A 17,950-nucleotide genomic window follows, 5' to 3' on the forward strand; every position below is an offset into this window, starting at 1 on the left:
TCAGCGTGCACGTTTTGGAATATTAATGGGGGGTCATGGTATAATAAAGTTTGGGAATCACTGGGCTTGTGCATTAGAAGTGGTGTAGGATTCCCAATCTATAGAGGGGTAGTTGAGATCCCCAATGAATATCGTATTAGTATGAACAGTGAGGGACTTAAGTACATTGAGATAGGTGGTATGGGTTTCCTGTGACATGGATGAAGATCTATATGTTGCATGGATATGGTACAGCACCCTTTCTATGGTGAGTTGCACATATATAAGTTCCAGTGGGTCATACACCTTAACTAATCTGGATGTGAGATTAACTTTAATATAGACTGACAATCCTTCACCTTTAGTTCCCTCCTGTGCAGTATCTGGTTCAAAGGTGTGAAAGGCATTATAACCTTGCATTGCTAGAGTACCCTCAGTGACTTTAAACCATGTCTGCATTACTGCACAGATGTCTACACTCTCCAAGGAGAGGTTACTACACAGATGTCTACACTCTCCAAGGAGAGGAAAGTGTGCAGGGAGTAGAGTTTCTTGCTAAGACTTCTAGCATTGAGCAGTACCACCTTCAGACATTCCTACATAAGTTTAGTTAAGTCAGTTGGATTATCAGTTTGGCATTGCCTAAAAAGGGACTATTGGGCTTGAAAAGGTCTTTGCCAATAGCCGAAAGCCTAGAGAGGATAAGTGCAGACCATTCCTGGCAAAGCAGCATGGTCAACCGTGTTAACCATGTCCTCCCAGACTATCACATATTGTACCTCCATGGATTGACACCAGAAGCTAACCAATTGTTAAAATCAATCATTTTCTGTTGGTAATGTGGCATCATCCTTGGAAAAGGTAGTCTGCTGCTCAGTGCTAGGCTCATACCTGCGTGAGACACATAATCAGTGAACTCGATCATGTCTCACTTAATATAGTCAAGAGAGGTATGTCTCAGGTCATTAACATTCACATAGACTATGACAGAATCATTCTGGTACCTGTGATTCAATGACCTGAATACATGTGTTACTTGATGGATCCTAGCCCCAGAAAGGCAGCTAACCATGACTCGCTCCTTACTCAGTCTGGTGAGGAGGACATAAGTGTGCCTCAGTATAGAATAACCAATATCAAGGAAATCTGGGTGTGTAGAAATTTGCCTTAAGGGCTTAGCAGTGGAGGCAATGGATACAATGTTTCTATGTGTAGCTGTGGGTGGTGTTTTAATGGAGTGTTTATGAGATGGCTGAGGACCCTTTCTTTGATTGTACTGTGCAGGAGGTCTGAGTGTTTTAACAAGGTTACCTCTAAGGGCCTCAGCACAAGTAGTTTTATGTGAAGGGTCTTTATCCTGTGCAGTAGGCATGGTACAAGTGCCACTGACAACCTCTATAGGATTAGTTTTGGTTGTATGAGAGAGTTTTGCCTCCAATATTAAAGTGTATTTGCACCTCTCACATACACTATATGTTTTATTAAGAATAATTGGGTTGTCAGTGTACATGAGGCATGTACTACAATGCCTCAGAATCATCTCAATCAGACTGGCCACAGAGAGTCAGGAAGTGCATATCCATGGCCAATGATCTACTAGGAGGAGTGATGAAAACTTAAATATTAAACAAATCAATAAGAAAAGCAACTTGATGAGAAACGCTCAGCTATGAGCCAACTAGATGGTCTAGTAGTTAAAAAAATCTATCTAGACAATAATGCCACAAAAATGCAGACCACAAACCAGAACAAAAACATTTTGAATAACAGGCACAATAAGCCTTCACCAGCAATTCCCAGCTCAGAAGGGTGAAGGCTACCCTCTCCTTCCACAAGAGTGTACATCACAAACCTTCCTAATGTAAAATAACTGGTTTGGAGCCCATGTTCTTAAACCAGAACTAAGACATTTTCAGAATAACAAGCACAATAAGCCTACAACCAGCAATTCCCCAGCTTAGAAGGGTGTAGGCTATCGTCTCCTGCCACAAGAGTTTAGATCATAAACATTCCTAATGTAAAATAGCTGGTTTGGAGCCTATATACTTAAATCAGAACAAAGACACTTAGAATAACAGCAAAATAAACCTTCATCAGAAATTCCCAGCTCAGAAGGGCAGAGGCTACACTCTCCTCCCACAAGAGTGTAGACCACAAACTGTCTTAATGTAAAATAACTGGCCTGAAGCCCAAGTGCTGAAACCAGAAGTAAGACACTTTTAGAATAACAAACACAATAAGCCTTCAATCAGCAATTCCCAACTTAGAAGAATGTAAGTCACCTCTTCTGCCACAGTAGTGTAAACCACAAGCCTTCCTTATGTAAGATAACTAGTTTGAAGCCTAAGTGCTTAAATCAAAACTAAGAGGCTTAGAATAAGAGTTACAATGTAATCAGGCTGCTAACAAGCAGTAATAAATGCAGCAGAATAAATGCAACTGAACACTTTAAGAATAAGTAGCAAAAGACAAAATAAAGTAGGAAGAAACACAGATACAGTAAAAGCAGCTGAATAAAGTGCATTTTTAAGTACGTGGGAAGGGAGGAAACAGAAGATAATTCAAGTTTATGAGACTAAGGCGGTGGGCCTTCCCAAATGATATCTCTGTACTCAGTAGAATGAGCTGATGAGATGTGACTGGGAGGAGTGTCCAAAATCAGATTTATAGAAGGAGCGGACAACTCAAAAGCCACCAAGTCAAATGCAGGCACAGATCATAGACAGGCAGAGAACAGCAAGTAAGTCAAACGAGCACTCCAGCTAAATAAAGATGCCTTCAAATATTGCTAGTTAAATGAGGAATGCTATTTCTCAGCTCCTCCCCCTAATTAGCTGGATGTTATTCACTGTCTGAAAAATAATTCTTTTTTAACTCTAAAAGCAATCTTTAGGCAGAAAAAAACTGATAGAACCAGTTGTAAGTTTTAATTCATTGAATTAGTAGTAAGACTTAAGATTGCTTTTAGAATAATGACCACAGGAAAAAGACATTTAGCCTTAATTTGATCAGCTCTGAGTCAGCAGCAAAGTATAAATGGTCATTAGCAGCAAGCATTGAGTCAGTGAAATAGAAGGAATGCAGGAAGCACTTGCTGCAGATTTGTGACCTGCAGGAGAATAGAAAACTAAAAAGGTAGGTGACCTTTTAAAGCCATCAGACAGATGGCAGACAGATTTAGAGCACATTTCACAAGCTTGGGAAGCAAAAAAAAAGAAAGCCAAAAGAGGAAGCTGAATGCATATGCTGGGAATAGAGTGGAAATGAATTACAAGTGGCCAATTCACACAATTACAGATAATCATTCACCACTGAGAGTTTAAATATAACACTACTTCTGCATTCAATAATGTACTACCATTCAATGGTGAATGTCTGTGTGTATGTGTGTGTGTGTATGTGTGTGTTTAAACCCACAAAAAAGTTGTGTAGAAATGCCTAAAACTTCATACTAATAAAAGAGCTTTAGGGCAACTAAAACTTAATGCCTTTGCTCCCTCTGGTTTGAACGAGCAAATTTCTATTTTATCTATTTTAAAATTCAGAGCTGATAAATTATAAATATTTAATTATGCTCTGTATTGTTCTACTATTTTATTTACAAGTTAAATTCAATTATATACACACTTCAAAAGTCTTGGTGGTGCAGTGGTAGCGTTGTTGCCTCACAGCAAGAGGTTCTCCCATTCGATTCAAGGCTGGAGTGCGGGGAGTGCCTTCTGTGTGGAGTCTCCATGTCCTCCCCATGGTCGAGTGGCATTCCGAAAGACATGTGTGAATGGGCGTGCCTTCGTTGAAGGTTGGGCGTTGAGCTGGCAACTCAGCACCGTAAAAATCTACTGCCAATAGTTAGCAGACCGGAGTTCCTCTGTGACGACCCCTAACCGGGAAAAGCTGAAAGACAAACAGCAACACACTTCAAAAGTCTTATTTTTTTTTATATTTGTGATGGGTTGATTTTTATTAGTATGAAGTTTTACATATTTTTTTACGTTTTTATATGTATTATTCACTATTTATTGTCCAGGATATTTTTCATGACAATGACAGTACTTCTGCTCTTTTTTAACTTACGTGTCGCTTTGTCACATGACTTTACTTAATTACTGTTTAAATGTTGGCTGATTAAGGTTTCTATTGTTCTGAAGAAGTCCCAAGTTGTAAAGGTACGAAAGTGCTTAACCAACTACTTTCTTTATTTTATTTTGGTTAATAAATACAGTTTGTGTACATTCCCATTTTGGTCTGTGGTTCATTGGATGTTCATCCAGCACAATGTGGTATATATATATATATATATATATATATATATATATATATATATATTTATATGTATAGATATATAGATATATATGTGTGTGTGTGTGTGTGTGTGTGTGTGTGTGTGTGTGTGTGTGTATAGGGTGTCATTTCAACAGTGACAATCAGCTAGAACCACTGCTGAGTTTATATATATATATATATATATATATATATATATATATATATATATATATATATATATATAGGTCCACTGTGAAACATCTGAAACCCATAACATCGAATTTCATAACACTGAGACTAGAACATATAAAACCCAAAACATCTAAAACACATAACATCGAATTTCATAACATCTAACACTACAAATCACAAGAAAATAACATCCCCTCCACATATAATGACACCAAACTACCAAACACACTTTTTACTATGTTTCTGCAAAGGGGCAAGCACCCCTGCACCCCCCATGTGGAGGGCTCCACCCTCCACCCCCCCCCGTAAATTAAATATACCAACTCCAAGATCGCACTACAGTGGGAAAAGTTAATTTCCTAACCCCACTGTATCAACCCCACCTGCAGAAATGTAGTAAAAAGTGTGTTTGGTAGTTTGGTGTCATTATATGTCGTTATATGTGGAGGGGATGTTATTTTCAAGTGATTTGTACTGTTAGATATTATGAAATTCGATGTTATGGGTTTTAGATGTTTGGGTTTTAGATATTCTGGTCTCAGTGTTATGAAATTAGATGTTATGGGTTTTAGATGTTTCAAAGGGGACCCATATATATATATACATATATATATATATATATATATATATATATATATATATATATATATATATATATAGGATTACTATCAAAATGTTGAAATTAACAGCAAATTGTAATCAATTTGTCGAATATCCTTGTTGAATTTAGTAATGCCGTTTTAACAGAATGTTGGCAATCATCACTTTTGCATTCAAAATTATTCAAAATATGAGGACATGAGTCAAACCCTCAGGCTGTTGTGGTGAAACTGTTTTTATGGTTTTGCAGGGGGAGCAAGTCCCCCTGCACCCCCACACCCCCTGCATATTATATATTCCAACTCTGAGATCACTCTACAGTGAGGAAAAAGGGTAAATTTCCCGATCCCCACTGTAGTGCGATCTTCAGTCAGAACATTGATCTTATATTAGCGAATGTACACTACCATTCACTAATGGGATTTGAACATTTCCAGAATGTCATTACGAAAACTGAGAAACACGTATTCAACCATCCCAGTTTTGTTTAAGTGCCGTTCCACACTTTGATATTAAACCATAAATATATATATATCTATGTCTATATATATATATATATATATATATATATATATATATATATATATATATACAGATACAGATACCCACACACATAACACATACATACATACAAAAAACTGTATTATAACTGAAATAACTACTGTGGTTAGGAAATTGGTCAATAGGAAAACATGAGTTTTAGAAGGAAGATACCATTGTAGTCTTGTAATTTCTGAGCTGAAGATTATGTATACTGGGTGTCTATATGTTGGTGACCTTATTCCCTATAATCACTCTAGTGACAATAATGCAAGCAGGTTTGATCAAAGAAATGTCTGGGAGATTAGATGTTATCCATATATTCCCCAGTTTGTAAAGCAGTTGTATCTGTCATCAGTAACAACTGGACCCTACTTTTTTGAAAACTAAAATTTTAGTGAACACATTGATTCAACAGTAAAACTTTGTGTGTGTGTATTTACACACACACACACACACACATACACACACACACACACACACACACACACACACATTATTACTGTACTGACAATTTAGCACAAAGGATTAATCTACCAGATAGCAATGCCCGTAGGTCACCCCTGCAAAGGCACAGTTATGGCTAATGGGTTTAGCTGGTTACTTTATAAATATTTATTTATTTATTTGACATTTGTTTACCGGGAAAGTCTGATTGGATATGAGCCCATTTTCAGTGGAGGCCCAGGGAGAAAAACTCCACAGCATACATTGAACAGAACAGAATTTAAAAAATTAACAATGGTTACAAATATCAAGACAATAACAATGTAGTACAATTTGTGAATACAATAAAAGAAAATTTGCAAAATATAAGGCAAGGAATAAAGTTGACCATATATTATATACAAGATGGAAGAGCATTCCTAATATGCATGTTACATAATGATGCATGAAAAATATATAACACAGTAAGTAAGTAAGTAATAGGCCTTAAAAGCCATATACTCTTTCTGGCAGGAGAACTAGGTAATACATTTCAGTCATAAATTGCTCATAAATTGTGGGATAGATAAAGATTAGTTTAAGAATATAAAGAAAGAACATTAGAAGGTTAAAGAATTAAAAAGAGGTGGGGCTAGAAAGTAATGGAACATGGGCAGATCCAGTTATTGGTTAGATGTTCTTTCAGCCTAGACTTGAAGGAATAGTAGCGGGGTATAAGTCTGATTGCTTCTGGTATGCTATTCCATGATTTGGCAACACAGTGAGAGTACAGACTAAGCCCATTAGATCTTTGAGGTTTGAAAATAGATAGTAGATACTTGCAAGAGGAGTGTAGGTCATGAGATGGGATATAGTCTTGAAGTAGTGTTGATGTAGTTTGCGAAAATGAGAAGTTGTACAGTATTTTGTGAGTTAATTTTAGTTGATTAAAGGTGAGAAGGTGGGGTAGTTCCAGCCAATTTAGCGACTTGAGAGCAGAGCAATGGTGAGAGCGGTGGGCCTGCTCTGTGTCAAATTTAGCTATTTTATAACATTGAGTAATATATATAAACATATATATAAAATATATAACATATGCACACACACACATATATATATATATATATATATATATATATATATATATATACACACTCACACACACACACACACACACACACACACACACACACACACACACACACACACACACACACAAAATTCACCAGCTCACACATATAATCCCAACACACAAAATACAAACATCTAGCAATACCAGCAACCAAAATACTTAAACTCACAATACCAAAAAAAAAAACACACAAACTATCCACACCCCACAACATTAACATATGAAAAAGAAAAACAACCAGTGTCATTTTGCCATCAGATTATGTAAAATTGTAACAAAAAAAGGAAGAAGAACAAAATGAGCAGTGCCGTCAGACATCATTTCTCTGAATAATGGTACTATTTGGGAAAGGGTTTTCAAATGATAACGTGCAGGATTGTGTTTAGGGATAGGGATAGGGTTAGGGTTAACACAAATGAATAAGATGGCTGGGGCGGGGGCGGGGGCTATGCCTTCTTGTACTGTCTGTAGTGAAAAAAATTATATAATAAGTATGAGCTTTGAATTGTTTCATTTACCTTCTTTGGAGCAAAATAATTAATTTCTGCAATGTACTCATCTTCTAGATCTTCAATGTATGAATACAATGAACTTATATATGCTTTTCTTGTTGCAGAAGACCTTCAGCGATTAGTGGCTGAAAATGAACTGCAAATTCAGGCAGTTCAGACTTTCTGGGAAGAACGTCTCAAGGAAGCCCAGAATGAATGGGAGGAGCAGTGTGCTGCTATTACTCAGGTACGCTGACTATTCCACCTGTGGTGACTTTCAGTAAGGAAAGTGGATCATACATCTGCTTTGAAGCGTTAGTTTGTTTGTGTCTTTCGGCTTTTCCCGGTTAGGAGTCGCCACAGCGGAACTCCGGTCCGCTAATGATTGGCAGTAGAGTTTTACTTGCTGGCTTGCCGGGCCTAACGCACAACCTTCAACTGAAGCTTTTGTAATACTTAATATTTGTGTATCTGTTGATTGTTAGCCATGGTTGCATTTCACTTGTCTTTATTTGATCCAGTCATTCTAGGATGGCCAAATTGAGCTGCTTGATGTGGTAAGAAACCTGTTGACCTCAGATGCAGTCACTTCTCATTTTCATGCACTTTTATTCCATGTCGTAACGTTTTGTCTCTTCCAATTCACTCATGTCCTCATATCTGCATATGTTACAGTTGTTAAAATTGAAATGAATGAGTCAGCTTTTGCTGATTCTATCTGTAAATGCCAGTTGTCAAAGTGTTACTTTCATAGTATTCTATATAACAAGTACTGGTTTCTACTTTAGTGCATGAATATTGCTCATACTCATTTAAGCTGTAGTAGCTGTTGTTTTGTTTGTGTAAGAATTCAGTAACCTTAGTCATACATTTTCTGGAGAATGCAGTTATCCCAGAGTTGCAGTAAAAGTAGCCTTTTCTACTACAGCATACATGGATGATTTCTGAGTGCAAGCCTTAAGATCCCCAACCTATAGTTAATGTAGGGCTAAGTATTTTCAGATCAAAAAGAAGGGGAAAAAACCATGATTATCAAATGAGGTCAATCAAAGGTTAGGGGAAATACAACATTCAAGCCATATAAGGAGACACAGGAGGATCAAAAGTGGGGGAACATTATTCATTAAAGGAGATGAAAATAGGAAAGACAGTCAGGAGACCAGAGGCCTAAAAAGAAGCATTTATGTCACAAAGGGAAATCAGACCATCATAGCTACATAAAGGAGAAAAAAATGACAAAGTTGGAAAGGTAGTGGAACAAAATAAAATAAAGGGGGATTGACAGTTAATGATGATGGAAAAGCAGAAATGCTAAGTGATTATTTCTGCACTATATGTACAAAAGGAGTAAAGAGTTACCAAAGTTGATATATACCTCCCTTTTTCCTGAAGTAAAAATAAATGTGGTAGAATTTTGCAATGAAATTAATTCAAGTCAACAGATTTTACACTGTCTCTTTGATAAAGTGCTTATATTTTTCCATTACTTTTGTCACTCTGTTTTTAAATCGTGTCTTTGAGTAGTATTCCAAATTCCTACCGAAAGTGGGAAGAGTTATATGCTATTTGGTATTCAAGAATTCTGGACAAAGGCAAAAATAATGTGGGAACAAATGTCCAAAATCACAGATAATTTTTAAATATTATCTCGACCACAAAGCCAGTGACCACACAAGGCAGTAGATAAACTCTACCCTGCCCCCTATTCCCTCCCGCCCCCAGTGGTCCCACCTTTATTGCACTCAAACCCCTCCCATCTTTCCAATAGCCAACCACAGCTCTAACCCAACACTACCTCCTCCATATTCCCTCTACTATCACACCTCCTCAACTGACATGTACAAGCATACCTTTCCTTTGCTCACTGCATGCACTCTCCTTGCATATCTTACATCCTACCAAAGCTCCATCATTCCCCCACTCAACCACTACCGCTGTACTACTACTCACACCACCACCCATGTCTCACCCATACTCAGCTCCCCTCCCACCAGCTCAAGAACCATCCCTATGCACCCCCCACATATTCTACCAACTATATTACTCAAACGTAAAGCATCCCTACAACTTAACATAGTAACCCTCCCACCATACCTATTACCCACAGAGAACAATCATAAAATTTCCCTTATAAACAAACACATTCAAAAACTGAGAAAACTAATAATCTCATGCATATCAAAACTAGCCCTAAGTGGAGACATCCACCCCAACCCTGGCCCTACCATCTCCAACCCCAATCCTCAAAATCAGACTAGAAACCACAACTTCTCCCATATTACAGCCAATAGAAAGCCACGTGACTCCTTCTACTAAGCCTAAATATTAGAAGTATATCCAACAAAGTCCATGAACTCCATGCAACCATAGACTTATACTCCCCAGATAAGTCTGTCCTGACAGAAACCTGGCTAAAACCTCACATTACCAGTGAGCAAATACTCCCTACAGGTTACGGCATACTAAGAGTAGACCGGCTAAACAAAAAAGGAGGTGGTGTAGCTATAATATTTAAACAACATCTAAACATCCAGATCTTAAAATCATCAGCTCCACAAATAGGCAATGAAGAAATAATATATACCAACCTCAAAATTAACCGAAACAAAACCATCAACATAATTGGATGCTACTTCCCACCTGGCCAAAACATCCCTCCACTAGAAAACCTCCTCAGCTGGTCTACCCACCATCTCCCCAAGAAACTATCATCTTAGGTGATTTCAATATTGACTGGCAATCCTGTTCTGGCAACAATCCAACCCATCATGTACACCTTCATGGCTTCACCCAACTAGTCCAGTCACCAACAAGGATAAATAAAAACTCCAGCAAGCACTCTACCCTGGATTGGATACTAGTCAGTAAGAACCCCCAGTCATATATAACAGGCTGCTTATCAGATAGCCTCAGTGATCACTCCCCAACATTCCTACTCAAAAATACCTGTACCAAGCTAAACCTGTCATCTATCGTCAAATACGTAAAAAAATAAACTTTAACCCACTCACATTCATCTCATCCCTCAAAGAATGTAACTGGCATGCTCTAAAGTACCTCAGTCTAGATGACGCAGTTGAATCTTTTAATACTACCTTCCTGAACATCCTTAATTACCATGCCCCCATAAGATTTTCCAGAACCAAAGCACAACCCTCCCCATGGCTACAGAAAACCACTAAGTCAGAAATGAAAAACAGGGATAAAGCCTGGGAGCACTGGCGCAAAACCAAAACCCCCGCAGCTAGACAGAAATTCCTAGAACTACGCAATAGAGTCAAAAAGCTAATAAAACAGGACAAATTCCAATACTACCAGTCTGCACTAGACTACTCACAACACATCCCCAAACAATTCTGGTCCTCCATAAACTCCATCCTCCACCCAGGTAAAGTCAGTACCCCTCCTCCTAACATCCCTCACTCCTCAGAAAATATTGCTACCTCATTCAACACACACTTCACCCAAACCATACTATCACTAGCTAAACAACACAACCCCCTCCTCCAACCCACACCTTCAACTAGTAATCTCCCCACTGCCTTCTCTTTTTCTCCTGTACCTACCTCCAACATAAAAAAACTCTTAACTAAACTTAAACCCACCAAATTAGCAGCAGACAACCTCCCAAGTGAATACCTACAAATCGCAGCTGATGCTCTGGCCTACCCAGTATCCATCTTGATTAACCGATCTCTGTCAGAAAGTTACATTCCCACATTGTGGAAAGTCTCACATATAATTCCCCTACACAAAGGAGGACCCTCTGCAGAACTAACCAATTACCGCCCCATAGCTATTCTCTCTCCACTCTCCAAAATACTAGAGAGATGCATACACTCTCAGGTCTCACACTACCTCCTTACTAACAACCTCCTTTCCAGTACTCAGCATGGTTTCCTACCAAACCATAGCACCACCACTGCCTTGCTCTCCTTTACAAACACTATCCTTCAGCATAAAAACAATGGCTATCTCTCCTCTGCTACTTTCCTAGACCTATCTAAAGCATTTGACATGGTCCCACACAAACAACTTATCTCTGTCCTCAATAACCTATCCTTCTCACAATCAGTCACCAACTGGTTTCAGAGTTACCTGTCTGACCGCCAACAATCCGTTGTATGGCAGAATGACATATCTCCCCAACTACCTGTCTCCATAGGGGTTCCCCAAGGATCCATCCTTGGACCCCTACTTTTCTCTGTTTACACCAATAATCTAGCCTCTGCCACCAAACATGGCACACTCATCCAATACGCAGATGACTCTACCATCATCTGCTCAGCCCAGTCCCTACCCAAACTGCAAAAGTCACACAGGAAGCCTTTTCCTCTGTTGAAACATGGTTATCCGATGCCCAATTAATACTCAACCCAAACAAAACTAAACTACTCATCTTCCAACCCACCAAACATACTCAAAACAACTCTCACTTTAACATCACAGCAAAAGACAACACCACTATATACCCAACTGAACACACCAAATTGCTAGGAGTGGAAATAGACAATAAACTAAAATTTGACATTCACATATCCCTGACCATAAAAAGTCCACAAAAAACTAGGAGCATTATAAAGAAATAAACAATTTCTCACCAAAGCAGCAAAGATTTCAATAGCAAATTCCCACCTTATCTCCACCCTACTTTATGCCTCTCCAGTATATACCAACCTAAGGCAATGTGATCTAAACAAGCTAGAGACCTGCTACAACAAAATCGCAAAATTCGCCACAGGGGCATCCTACCGTAGTCACCACTGTCTCTCACTTGCTGAACTGGGCTGACTTGAACTCCCTCACCTCCTTCAGTGGTATCAACTCTCACTCGCCCACAAACTAGTAAACCATCCACTAAATGTCCCATCCCTCCAGAATCTACTCCAACCCTATCGCACCACCAGACCACTAAGATCCAGCAACAAAATCACTTGCAGATCACTAAAGCCAATAACTCTGCTGGTGAAGCACTATTCTCTTGCGCCATAGCCAAATTATGGAACTCACTCCCACCCACAATTACCTCCATACCATCATGCACCAACTTCAAAACTTTATTAAAAGTGCACCTAAAAACATGCTGGCTATGCCCTTGCAACTCCCACTCTAATATCATCCACCCCATCCAACTACTACCTTTCTTTCACCTCCACTAACTACCTTGATGATAGCAAGCTCAGATGCTCATAAGCCTAGTACTTATTATACAGCATGAACTTCTCATTGTTACATTTGTTAATGCCTGTTATGTACTTCACAGATAAGATTCTAGTTGTCTACTGATGTACTATGTTCTTCATCTGTAAATATGTTGTAAGTAATTTCTATGTTAAATTGTTAATCACTATGTAATCCAATGTAACTACTGTCTGTTTATTTTACTGTGGAGCTTTTCTCCCCGGGCCTCCGCTGAAAATGGACCCATGTCCAGTCGGACACTCCCGGTCAACAAATTTAAATAAATAAATAAATAAATAAATAAAAAATCAGTTTATTCTCTCAGTTTTTAAATATTGCTCTAATTTACTTAAGCAGATAAAAGAATAATAGTTTTTTGTTTCATCTGCATGCACTCTATGAAGAATTTGAACCGTAAGTCTGTCATTACTGACAGACTCTAATCCACAGTAATTGACCAAAAAATAAAAAAATTCTATGATGGTCAGGGCAAATTATGAGGCAAAATCAATCAGGGACAATGCAGAAAAAACAAAAAAACAAAAAAAAAAAAACAGTGACAGTGTGTGGTAGTTTAACTGGAGCAAGCTGCTTGTTACATTTGTATTAAGCAGCTTGCTATGATGTCAAAGGTAAAGACCCTTTTTTCTATATTTTCTGAAGTTGTCAAGGATTGTGAACAGCAGATGCTGATGGTGTGGGGGTGTAACACTGGATCTTGTTAATGAAATTCCAGTATTACATATGTGGTAACAGATGAAGTTTGACTGCAGTAAAATGTTTCTTACATTTGTACCAAGCAACTTGTTATAGTTTCAAGAAGACACCACCCCTTTTTTTCTTTAGTCTTCAAGCCCCCTGCAGCCAGGCATGTTATCAGGTCCCATGGAGGAAGTATTTTTGGTCTTGGAAAGTATTCTTCAGTACATGTTCGTAAGTGATGAGGAGGGTGTTTGAGAGATTCAGGGATATGTGAACTTTGGATGGCTGTCTCTTGGGTGAAAGTTGTATTGAGTTTGTTTGACATTATGTTGGCAAAGTCTATTAGGTCAGAAAAAATGCTATTTTGAATAAGTTCAGAGGAGTGTTGGATGTTATTTCTTAGTTTTCTAATGTAGCTAAGGAAAGATTTTTTCTTTTTGAAATTTAAAGTATTATTTTTATTTTTACCACCTTTATTGAATTATTACATAAGAAACAGGCAAACATACATTTATAACACAAAATAAAAATGAGACAAACCAGCCAAAACACCTTGCCGACTGTTACACCAACAGTATAAAATCAATATGTATTAAATAAAGTATAATGAGTGTTGGTGTTAGCTCTTATGAACCTGTTGGTTCTAATTTAAAAAACATTCAACAACAATATTACACAACGAGAATGGCTTCCCGTTGGAAACAAAGTTACCTTTGTATAGGTTCGCACAGTCCTTTCACAATCTGTCCGAACAGCTGAAAATAGCCACAAATTTCCGCTATTCACCCGTTGCCAAAAAAGTGTATAGCAACCAAGCAAATGTGAAGCAAACTGTCCTTTTAGAATGAGTCTACCTCCCGATGTAAACACACCCGTAACAAATAAGGATACAGCAATATTTCTAGCGAGAATGGCTTCCCGTTAGAAACAAAGTTGCCTTTGTATAGGTTCACACAATCCTTTCACGATCTGTCCAAACAGCTGAAAATGGCCACAAATTTCCACTGTTCACCCGTTGCCAAAGAATGTATAGCAACCAAGCAAATGTGAAGCAAAATGTCCTTTTAGGATGAGTCTACCTCCCGTTGTAAACACACCCGTAGCAAAATAAAAAATGCAGCAACCAAACCAAAGATAAACAAACTGTTCGTTTTGAAAAACTGCCTCACGTTGCAATTCCACGCTGTTTTGCCAACAGCTAAAATCTATAAGTAACCCTTCTGTTGTTCCGTTGCACAAACCGTGCTTCGAAGGGCTTTAGAGGCAGATATTAGCGGTGGACCAAATATCTCATGTAAACCAAGGTCTGTTCAGACCAAAAATGAACCGCCAAGCCTTCAAGATGATAAACATACCAAAATGCTGTAACAAATAAGAGTTCAGGTCTATTCAGACCAAACAGCAAACAATGGCAAACTCTTCAAAACACATTATTACGACAAAAGCAGGAAAACTTCAAAAAATCTTTAAAACGAAGTAGATTTATTGGATCCTTCAAACTAACAATGGTAAGCGCTTTCGCAACAAGTGCTTTTTCAAACCAACAATTAATCCATTATAAAACACACCTTTTATACTCAATTGTTAAATTTTGGCGGTCAGAAACATCTCCATTTAAAGGGCATGTAAACCCACGGCATATATCTATGCTTAGTATGAATATAAATACATTGTTTAAAAATCTATTTCTTTTATTAAACTTTAATAAACATATGGTTACAATGGATGAAATTAATAGAAACTAATATAAAAATTAAACATATATAAAAAATATATATATAGATATCAAATATATATACATATTCCCTAATACATGTAAAAAATCAAAATCTAATTTATGAATTTAACAATGGTTTCATTGCAGTCATATTTCTTTATGAATATGGCGCATACATTAAAAATAACAAAAAATATATATATATAAAAATATATATATATTAAAAACAAAAAAGAAAATGAAAATAAATTACCTAACATAATACTATACATACCATATAATATACAATATAAAACATGATATAGTATGATTACAAAAATATGCATTAAGTTTATAAATTTATATTATACATATAAATGAATGATCAAATAAAACATTCATCCAATAAACTAAAAAATATATATATGAATAAAATAAATTAATAATATATAAAAAATAGACATAACAATTAAACTGGTTCCCTAATGATGTTATGTAAATATTAAAGAATTTACTAATAAAAGTATCAAAAGATGTTCATAGTTATTGAACTTATTTGTAAATATCTAATTACATATCATTTGGGCCTATGTCTTCTGCTTTTTAACATGGGTTTCAAAGGAACCCTGTCATTAAGTCCGAAACAGTGCGCTCTGGTTTTTATTATCCATTGGGCTTCTACTGTTTCAGTAATGTTTTTAACATCACCACCTCTTATATTAGGTTGTAAAACTTGCAACACTGAAAAAGAGAAATTGTGTGTGGTGTCTGTATTAAGAATGTGTTTAGATAAGGCATTTACTTGTGATTTTATTCTGATCTGATAAATATGTTCCCTGATGTGTTCCTTTAACATTCTATCCGTTTTCCCTATGTAAAAGGAATTGCAGGAGGAACACCTAGCTAAGTAAATCAAATGTTGGGTCCTGCAGTTGGCATAAACATTCAAATAAAATATTTCACTTGTAACTGGATGGACAAAAATACATGAATCAGATATATAGCAACAGTAATTACAACCATTGCATGGGATGGTACCAACTAAATCTGAACCACTCTGCTGGATGTGATCATCACAGCATAATAACTTATGTAAATTTTGCTTATTTTTATAGGCAAAATTTGGATGATCATTTATAAATCTTGAAATCTCTGGGTCTAACTGAAGAATACTCCAGTGTTTTGTAACACTTTCTTTGATTGCATGGGCATCCAAAGTACAGTGGAGTGTATATCTGATAAAATTTTGGTCATAAATAGAAGCTGGTTTGTTATTATGTGTGTATTCATTATAACCATCCTCTAAAAATAAGCAAAATTTACATAAGTTATTATGCTGTGATGATCACATCCAGCAGAGTGGTTCAGATTTAGTTGGTACCATCCCATGCAATGGTTGTAATTACTGTTGCTATATATCTGATTCATGTATTTTTGTCCATCCAGTTACAAGTGAAATATTTTATTTGAATGTTTATGCCAACTGCAGGACCCAACATTTGATTTACTTAGCTAGGTGTTCCTCCTGCAATTCCTTTTACATAGGGAAAACGGATAGAATGTTAAAGGAACGCATCAGGGAACATATTTATTAGATCAGAATAAAATCACAAGTAAATGCCTTATCTAAACACATTCTTAATACAGACACCACACACAATTTCTCTTTTTCAGTGTTGCAAGTTTTACAACCTAATATAAGAGGTGGTGATGTTAAAAACATTACTGAAACAGTAGAAGCCCAATGGATAATAAAAACCAGAGCGCACTGTTTCCCCGGACTTAATGACAGGGTTCCTTTGAAACCCATGTTAAAAAGCAGAAGACATAGGCCCAAATGATATGTAATTAGATATTTACAAATAAGTTCAATAACTATGAACATCTTTTGATACTTTTATTAGTAAATTCTTTAATATTTACATAACATCATTAGGGAACCAGTTTAATTGTTATGTCTATTTTTTTATATATTATTAATTTATTTTATTCATATATATATTTTTTAGTTTATTGGATGAATGTTTTATTTGATCATTCATTTATATGTATAATATAAATTTATAAACTTAATGCATATTTTTGTAATCATACTATATCATGTTTTATATTGTATATTATATGGTATGTATAGTATTATGTTAGGTAATTTATTTTCATTTTCTTTTTTGTTTTTAATATATATATATTTTTATATATATATATTTTTTGTTATTTTTAATGTATGCGCCATATTCATAAAGAAATATGACTGCAATGAAACCATTGTTAAATTCATAAATTAGATTTTGATTTTTTACATGTATTAGGGAATATGTATATATATTTGATATCTATATATATATTTTTTATATATGTTTAATTTTTATATTAGTTTCTATTAATTTCATCCATTGTAACCATATGTTTATTAAAGTTTAATAAAAGAAATAGATTTTTAAACAATGTATTTATATTCATACTAAGCATAGATATATGCCGTGGGTTTATATGCCCCTTTAAATGGATATGTTTTTGACCGCCAAAATTTAACAATTGAGTATAAAAGGTGTGTTTTATAATGGATTAATTGTTGGTTTGAAAAAGCACTTGTTGCGAAAGCGCTTACCATTGTTAGTTTGAAGGATCCAATAAATCTACTTCGTTTTAAAGATTTTTTGAAGTTTTCCTGCTTTTTGTCGTAAATACGAATGTGTTTTGAAGAGTTTGCCATTGTTTGCTGTTTGGTCTGAATAGACCTGAACTCTT

At 36.3% G+C, this 17,950-nt stretch overlaps 1 protein-coding gene across 1 annotated transcript in view; it reads left to right on the plus strand.

Annotated features, from left to right (window-relative positions):
- Nucleotides 1–17,950, plus strand: part of LOC122792408 (kinesin-like protein KIF28P) — a 1,102,337-nt gene that overhangs the window by 526,448 nt on the left and 557,939 nt on the right. Inside the window, exon 10 of the mRNA XM_044060197.1 lies at nucleotides 7,749–7,870. Coding sequence (XP_043916132.1) covers nucleotides 7,749–7,870 — 122 coding nt within the window. The remainder of the gene's footprint in view (nucleotides 1–7,748; nucleotides 7,871–17,950) is intronic.

The sequence above is a fragment of the Protopterus annectens genome, chromosome 1.part2 (assembly GCF_019279795.1).
Source record: "Protopterus annectens isolate FY-2018-M chromosome 1.part2, PAN1.0, whole genome shotgun sequence".
In the NCBI taxonomy this organism is placed as follows: domain Eukaryota; kingdom Metazoa; phylum Chordata; order Ceratodontiformes; family Protopteridae; genus Protopterus; species Protopterus annectens.